This window comes from Diadema antillarum, unplaced genomic scaffold (genome assembly GCF_040938485.1).
Source record: "Diadema antillarum isolate AM-2024a unplaced genomic scaffold, OU_Dant_1.0 seq00000620_RagTag, whole genome shotgun sequence".
Taxonomy (NCBI): domain Eukaryota; kingdom Metazoa; phylum Echinodermata; class Echinoidea; order Diadematoida; family Diadematidae; genus Diadema; species Diadema antillarum.
This window is the reverse complement of record NW_027271543.1, coordinates 198,168-206,869: the sequence shown is the minus strand read 5'-3', so window position 1 is coordinate 206,869 and position 8,702 is coordinate 198,168. Positions and strand designations below refer to the sequence as shown.

General features: G+C 38.8%; 1 protein-coding gene across 1 annotated transcript; it reads right to left on the bottom strand.

Moving 5' to 3' along the window:
• Positions 1–258: 258 nt before the first annotated feature.
• On the bottom strand, positions 259–8,702 carry LOC139736047 (uncharacterized). Its single transcript, XM_071646794.1, has 7 exons — positions 8,602–8,702; positions 7,859–7,919; positions 7,334–7,438; positions 6,850–6,987; positions 4,378–4,434; positions 2,713–2,845; positions 259–1,481 (listed from the first exon to the last, which is right to left on the bottom strand). The coding sequence occupies exons 1-7, from the start codon at positions 8,700–8,702 to the stop codon at positions 259–261; spliced, it is 1,818 nt and encodes a 605-aa protein (XP_071502895.1).

Below are 8,702 nucleotides of genomic sequence, written 5' to 3'. Positions count from 1 at the left end.
CCACCAACATACATTAATGGACTGGATATTTCATGGATCAGACTGAAGACAAACCTTTCTGCTATAGTATCTCAAAATGGTTGGAGAAGAAGATTCAACTTTGTTTTCTGTCTTGTAGCCATGTATTTTTGTTTGTTTGTTGTAATTGTGCATCTGTCTGACATTTTTGTTACTCACATATCATTCTACACTTGCTCTGGGTAGAGTGAGTAACATAAAGATTTCAGGCTCAGTAATGTCTACATCCACTGGGATAGGTTATAAACCATCATCTGATATAAGACTCCTTATCTTATCCTCAGATATACCAAACTTGTGAACTCTCTTCTCCTTGATATCCTGAACAGCATCCATGGGACTCTCCCTCATTAGCTCCTGTAGCAAGTTATCCAGGTCTTGGTCTGAAGGATTTGAGATCTGCTTGGAAGCTTGATTTGCACAACTGTCATCAAGACCGGAGTCCTGCTCATACAAATTGGCACTGGTCCTGGAAGGTGGTTTTGGGAAATCCACACATTGGCTGTGCAGGGTGTCTATCGAGGCTGCCCGTTGCTGAGATGATTTTAATCGTCGGCGAAGCCTGCTCGAGCCTGCACTGGAAGGAGCACTCTTTGTTCCCTCCCCATTCTCATGGAATGCCGAGTCTTCACTGCCGGCAGAGTTTGCTCTTTTAGTGCTCCTTGAAGACATGGGTGTATGAGTGACCCTTGAGTTTGAGCACTGATCTGATACTGAATTGGGACTGCTGGATTTCTGACCCAGTACCTGCCCGTGGTCTCTGGATACTGAACTTATACTCTCTGCATCGACTTCTCCTCCCTGGTCTTCTATTCTCTTATTAGGATCCTTTCTGTCTTTACTATTTGTCCTGACCCTGTCTTTGTTTTTCCGACTACCACTTTTTCTTCTATCCTCTGAAGAGCTCTGCCCCTTGCCAGCAGGGGTTTTGCCATCATCCTCTGCATTATTCCGCCCCTCTCTTCTATCATGCTCTGACTTCCTCTTACATCTTCCCCGATGTTCCTCTTTCCTGTAATCGAACACATCTGTTTCTGAGCTCCTGAATGTCTCCTCACCACCATCGCTATCCAGAGGGTCAGCACCCCTATGAGCAATTAATTGACCATCCCGATTACTGTTGGTCTTGGCACTCGACCCGCTACTTCTCTGCCGTGAGGTCTTCCCGCTGAGTGGGCGGTTGGATGACCCGCTGGGAGGCCTGCTGGTGTGCACCTCACTCGGGGGTCGACTGGGGGGCCTGTGCTGGGCAAGCTGGTCAGACAGGTCCTTCAGCAGTTTGTCCTTCTCTTCAATGAGTGCTGTGAGCTCCTGGATGTGATCCTCTTGGCTGGACACCTTGCTAGAAAGCTCCAAAATGACCATCATGCGGGAATCCTCTGTCACAGGCTGGTCTCGTCCTGGATGCAACTTGTCAGATTCAGCTGATGGAGAGGATCCAGCATTGGCACGTTCTAGACGTTCTGTGAGTGTCAGAGTTAAAAGGTCATCACATGAATGCATCTATGTTTCTGTTTTATTGACATACTCCAATAACACAACTACACATTTACCAATGGTACCCTCTTATTCTTCATCTTGTAAATTCAGCCAGAATAAGCAATAATTACTATACCATGCATACACCAAGCAGGGAGGTGCCTCCCTGCACCAGGTGACCAAGTATGTCATTATCAAAAGGTCAGTAAGTTCATGAAAGACAGATACAGAGGTAGAAAAATGGGAGCATAAACACACAAAGAAATTAAAAAAATAGAAACAAAAAATGATTAAACAATGATTTCGTTCTGAAGACAAGGAATTGCGAGAGAGAGTAAGAGATACAGAACCAATTAGCCACATAATACATAATATGAGTGAACAGGAGAGATGAGAATGATATAATAAAAATTACTCAAGTCCATGCTGTGAAGAAAAACATATAACGAAAGTGGATGTTTTTATTACATCATGCACTACAACAGGATATGTTCGGACAGCAATTAGATGTAACGCTGCTTGTACACCTCTAACGTCCTAAAAAATTTTTTGTGAACTCATGGGAAAGGCATTTGTCTGCAGTTAGTATCAGCTGCTTTTGGCTTTTGTTTTCACTTTCTTTTCAGAGACTTTAACTCTCCCTCTTTCGATGGGAGATCTCCCACCGAAAGCCCATTTTTGCAGAATCTCCTGTTCTCCTGCTTGAGATTTAATTTCTCCCGCTTGAAATGATTTCTTACTTAATTTCATTGTATGTTGAAAAATAAGCCTTAGATAGCACGAGAGAGCATCTAGAACCCTAGACCGCAAGGAACTTCGTGCTCGTGATGTGCGCTTTGCGCACATCAAGTTGGAGTCTCCCGTTTGCTTGGGGTTTCAGGCGGGAGAATCTCCAGATCAGGTGCTTAAACTTAGGGTTGGAGTCTCTGGAAGAGGAGGCCTCATGAGCACTGCGGGGATGGGAGGGAGCCTCTTTGAGTGAACTACTCCAGCCAGACGTGCGATGACGTGGGATGAGCTGAGGGGAGAGTGCCTTGTGTGAGACGGACCCCCCTCATGAGGGGTTTCAGGCGGGAGAATATCCCGATCAGAAGGTGCTTGGGGTTTGAGTCTCTATCTTTTGATTTTAGATTCAAGGGAATGGATGTAAATGAAACTCACTACACACACAAATGAATTAACCTAACATCACCAAAGGAAATCTCTGTGACATACCAGTCAGTTTCAGGTTCTCCTCTTCTAGTTGTTTGATCTCATCCTTCAGACGGTAAATTTTCAGCGAGGATTCCTGCTTCGCCTCTGTCACTTCCATGTTGGCTGCCCTCACTTTCTTACGGAACTTGGAGCGCTGAAGATAAAGTAATTAACCCTCATTTACATGTCAAAATCAATGGTCACGAAATCAACAAAGTAAGAAATGCACATTTGTGTGTGTGTGTGTGTGTGTGTGTTTTATCCGTTGATACACAATTCACATGAAAAGATAATGTCATTTATTTACGGCAAAGTATTAAAAGTTATGAGCAAATTATTTTGCATATATTAACTTTTAATGTCATAGCTGAGTTACATCACTCAATCACTTCCCGGCCGTCAGATGGTAAAACGGTCTATCTCGAAAATTGCTGTTCTGAGAAAAATGACTTTAAAGTTTAGAGGTTTGAGCTTTTTTAGGAGATGGGTATAATACATTTTTAGCAATGGGACAAGAAGAAGCATATTAATCAATGATAACTGAAGAATTTTGTGCTTATTTGGGGTTTTAATTATAAAATAAATGAGATTTTTGTGCAGATAGACTGTTTAACCACAGCACATGTATACACTCCCGCTACACATAATAAGATGGTAAAATGGTCTATCTTCTAGACAGACCACAAACACTATGAAAACTGGTCTAACTCGAAGATAGACCATTTTACCATCTGACAGCGATGATTTAAAAAATCTCAGTTCAGAAGGTTATATGGTTTATGTAAAAGATAGCTTGTTTTACCTCCAAACAATATTACCGACAATGGGCTAACTCAAAGATAGACTGTTTTACCATCAAATCTGAAGGAAAAATACAAAAAAGTACCAAGATAGCGGAAATTATCTCTAAAACAAGACATTATGGGATTTTCTCAATAGCACCATTGGAAAGAGCACCCTCACATGTCCCGGAAAGTGAATTTACCTCAAAAAGTCAAATTTTCAAGTTAGACCGTTTTACCATCTGACGGCCGTTCCCCCCACCTTATGGTATTGTATTAAGGGGACATTTTTCAAATTTTCTGCATATGAAATCAAAATTCTTACATACTGCACATTCTTCCAGTGAATATCATGCATACAGTTCATGTTGCAAATATTATTTCAGTGCTAAATAGTATATTCCATGTTACAGAGAACTATAATTTTACATCAAACAACTCTTGTCAACCATTATGACAGCAGAAATTCTGGAGATTTATTCATCCCACTTTGTAATTATAAAGTTTCCATCAAGTTGAATCTGGCATCTGTCTATATTATATTACAGCACTTGGCTCTTATTTCATGTCAATCTACAAAACAAGTCTTCAGGTATACAGGTGTAGAGAAAGAGAGAGAGGGAGAGAGAAAGAGAGGGAGAGGGAGAGAGAAATATTACATGAGTTACAGTACAAACTGGATGGTTTAACCATGCAAAAATAGGTGACCACTACGACTTAGTAACATTTATCATCATGTAGAAATACATTTTCATGTTCAAAGTTACGTGTCAGTATGAACAGATTTCCTGATCAGGAGTGAAACAAAGTGATTGCCTTTATCTCTTTCATGGAATATGCTTAAAAGGTTACTTCAAGAATTACTAGTAGAGACAAGGTTGTTTTGGATAGAATATAAACATACCATAGAGGTCATCTGTTCCTCTAGTATTTTCACTTGCATTTCCAGCTTTTCCACTTCCTGTAAAATGAATAGTGAATGAGAACTTTCATAGAAAAGACAAAGAAACAAATAAACAGGCACACACATACCACCCCCCCCCCAAAAAAAAAAAAAAAAAAAAATCAAACAAACAAATAAATGACCCTGAAATAAGATAATGAAACCCCTGACAAAACACAATAATGGCAAACACACAAACCAAACAATATCACTTTTTTCCCCTTGTTGTATCTTTTTTTTAGTAGAGTTAGTGCTATACTGACTGGTAATAACAGTAGTATAGTCTATCCTATAATAAAAATGCCTTGTTGCAAGCTTCAAACTTCAGCTTGTAAAACAAATCTCATTGAGAATTCCATAGAACAGTTAGCAATACATGTTGCTCATATTGGGAAAAGTAGTGGAATATCAATATCAGCTTTGAATATACACAAACAAATGATGCAGGAAATCATTTTCATATTACTGCATTTTACAAATCTTAATGTACTTTTGAAGAAACATTCACAACTATGAATAATTGTAGTGTGGCTGGAAATTAAATGAATTTTATTCAGTATGATCTCAAATATTTTTGCACACTTGGAAGAAATATATACCAGGTATATTTCAGGTGTGAATACAAACTAGATATATCGCTACGGCGACTGATATGCCTCTGCCATAATGCATGGTTCTCCTAATAGGTCTATAGTACAATGTCTTGACAATGTGTGATGACAGTTTCACACAATTGGCAAAATATTAAAATGACAGGTTTGCCACAAATGTGCTGAATGTTCACTTTCCTAGAACTAGGTTCAATTGGATGAATGATTAAAATGTCAGAGTGCAGGTATTTGGGGAACTGATGAGTTTTACTTGACTTTTGACCCTTTTATAAGTTTATGCATTGAGTAATTTTCAAGGTATTGAGAAAAAGTATAATTTCAGTATCAAATGGGAAAATAGCATTATCTAAACCTGGCCTTTGACCTTTGACCTCACAGTTCCAAAGAGAATCACTGTTAGGTTGAACATGCATGAATATGTAAGTTTCATGATGATACCTTGAGTTACTTTTGAGATATGGAGGAAAAAGTGCAATTCAGCACTTTCACTTGACCTTTGACCTTTTGACCTTTGACCTTTTGGCAAGAAACTTCCCACAGAATATATATTGGGTAATACATGCATACATCAAGTTAAAAAAAAAAAAAACCTTCAGGCATTGCATAAATATAAGGAAAGTAGTGATATTTTGAGGAGTTGACCTTCACCTTTGACCCCCCGACCTTTGAACCATGACCCCCAACTTCCCTAGATAATCACTGCCCATTGGAACAAGCATATATACTAAGTTCCATGAAGATACCTTGAACCATTTGCGAGATATGGAGAAAAACATGAATTTTCAACCTTTTTTTTTCACAAAATAACCTGTGACCTTTGACCTTTGACCCCATGACCCTAAAATCCAAACAAAGTATTATCCCCCCAGGATATACCTTCATACCAAGTTTGATGTAAAACCATCACACGGTTCTTGAGATATCGACAAAAACAAAACGGGACGTACGGACGTACGGACGGACGGACGGACGGACGACTCGAAAACATAATGCCTCCGGCCACTTCGTTGGCGGAGGCATAAAAAATATCAGGTACTGTTTGAAGGAATAAAGCACTTGTCATCAAAAGCAAAGGCTCTGGAATACCCAGCAACTCTTGTGAATATATAGTTTGTCAAAAGAAATAAATTGTACAGATAAAAGAAGCTGCCATATGAATATTGCATCAAAAGAAAAACAAGTTGTGGAACAAATAATGAAGAAAAAATGACATAAACAACATCCCTATGAACAGAAAAGATAAGATATCACAATAATAAGCTTGAAATTAATTTTTGAGATATCCCCTACAAACTTAGAATCCGTTGTGTGGCTTCACCCTGTGAACTATTATCTCAAAATACAGCGATCTTTTGCATGCCCCACTTCAGTCTCAATACAGGGTCGTCTGTCAGTGGCTAGTGGCCAACAAAACTTTGTTTCCCCTAAGGATTTCACTAGTTTCGATGAGAAATAAAAACATCACTTGATTTTAGTCTCAGTTTTGCTAAAGCATGCATCTGTTTGCAAGAAACTGGTTTAGAGTCTTGCTTCGGTTCTCATGAAGACTTGTGAGGTGATGGCATAATCATCTCATCTACGTCACTGTTGTAACTAACATCACTGTTCAGTGAAAGCATGCAGAAACTTTGAAATTAGCTAACTTCCATATTTCATGTATATTTCATACATAATACATGTATATGTCCCATCTGATGACGTCCCCCTCCCCCATTCTGTTTGTTTGATTTCACTCTTTTAATCGAATCTAACTTGAACATGGAGTGTAATGACACTTTAATGAATGCATATATTAAAACTTTCACAGGCAAGTTCTACTGACCTGATTGCTGCGGGTCAACTCCTGTTCTAGCTGGTCATTGACCTCTGACCCAGAATTTCCCTGAAGAGATTCCAACTGTCCCTCTAGGTCCGAGATCTGATCCGTCAACTCAAAGTTGGTCCCTTCCACTTCAGCCAGCTGCAGAACAAATGCACTCATTTGATTCAATACCTAGCAAATTAATGGGCCAGAAAGCATGACCACAAGACTCTTTGTCTAAAGTATCTACATAAACAGTTCTTCAAGACTATAATTTGTGACTGTTGAGGAGTAATAATTCATTTAGTGATTGAATGTATGTGTTCACTCAAAACACAGCTTCAAATGAGAATGCTATTTCAATTACTTTCTGTGTGTGCAGTTTTTTCCGTATTTCATATCAAAACATATTGATTGTATACACCTGGTGTTTGTTAAAAACTAGTTAAAAAAATATAGATATATATTTGTATATATTTGATGCACATTTATTTGACAGACTAACCTGCTTTTCAAGAGTTGTGGCTCTCTCATGCTCCTCCTCATATCTAAGTTCTGCTTGCCTGAATAGCTCTTTGAACTCTGTAATCTGCTGTTCCAGAAGATCCAGCTATTGAAAAAAAAAGTGGCAACAATGAATACAATCAAGGTTTGATCAAGGACCAGTACGAGTGCATTCTTGCATTGTAACAAATGTTAACTTGTAACAATACTCTGCAAAAATGAATCTGATTGGAATACACTAGAACAATAGAGCATATATGGCAAACCTTGTGTTGATACTTTCAACAGGGAGAATATCCATGACAGGATTAGAGAACAGACTTTTGGGTGGATACACTCTCTCTCATTACATTATCAGGAGCGAGTATTTGCTCATGACAAGCAGATGTATTCACTGATATGTCTGAAATTCCCTAAAAACATGTTCACACTTCCATTATTAACAGACAGCATAATATAAGACAGAGATACATAATGACAGACACACAGACAAAGGACATTGCACACAATCAAAGAAGAAGTATACCTTGGTTTTGCTTGTGTTAAGACTCTCTACGATGCATCCATCTGAATTTGATCTTGTCCATCTAGAGAGAAAAACAAAAAATGCATTTTGTCTGAAGAGAATTAATGTACATGTACTTGCTGCTTTAATCAATAAATCTCTGTGTGAACAATATGATTCTTTTCACCAAAGCACCAATGAAAGACCATAATCATGATTCAAATCAAGTTAAGGATTAAGAAACTTGAACAGCCAAGCAAATAACAAAAATTACTGCAGTTTATGACATGCAATTGACATGAAGATGTGTACCATATATCTATTCTCTGTCATCAAACAAATTAAATTAATTTACAATTGATTTCCAAAGTTTACCCAGTCGACTTTATGAACAGCGCTTTGAAAAACAACAAGTATTGTAATGTCTTTAGCACAGTTATTTACTCGACATGTATAGTCCAATTTAAATCATGTGACCTCATTAACCATCAGTGACCATCTCTGGGAAATCACTGAACTGCCTGTGACTGCTCTTACATGTGTGCATATTTAGTGTGTGTGCGTGTGTATGTGGGGGAGGGGGGAAGGCACACACAAGAGTATTTGTTTCTTTGCCTGGTTTATATCATCCCTGCATCACACTACTTGGCAAATCAATCTACAATCACAAATAGAAATTTACCATTATCTTTGGTAAGTACAGGCTGATGTTGCATGAAACCCCCACGTGCAAAAGGGCCAACAATATGGAAATAAAATCTTACACCGGCCTGGAATCCTCCTCCTCCTCCTCCTCTCTTTCCACGCGGGGTTTTTTCTGTGCCAGGGAAACTCTCTTCACGCTGGTGCTTGCCCCGTGACCCAT

What these genes read in the sequence shown, in the direction of transcription:
- LOC139736047 (XM_071646794.1), bottom strand. Translation starts at nt 8,702, where the DNA reads ATGGGTCACGGGGCAAGCACCAGCGTGAAGAGAGTTTCCCTGGCACAG. An exon ending in GAGGAGGATTCCAGGCCGGT is followed by an intron (nt 7,920 to 8,601) that starts GTAAGATTTTAT and finishes TTTTCTCTCTAG; the next exon opens with ATGGACAAGATCAAATTCAG. An exon ending in AGTTGACCCGCAGCAATCAG is followed by an intron (nt 4,435 to 6,849) that starts GTCAGTAGAACT and finishes TTCATTTTACAG; the next exon opens with GAAGTGGAAAAGCTGGAAAT.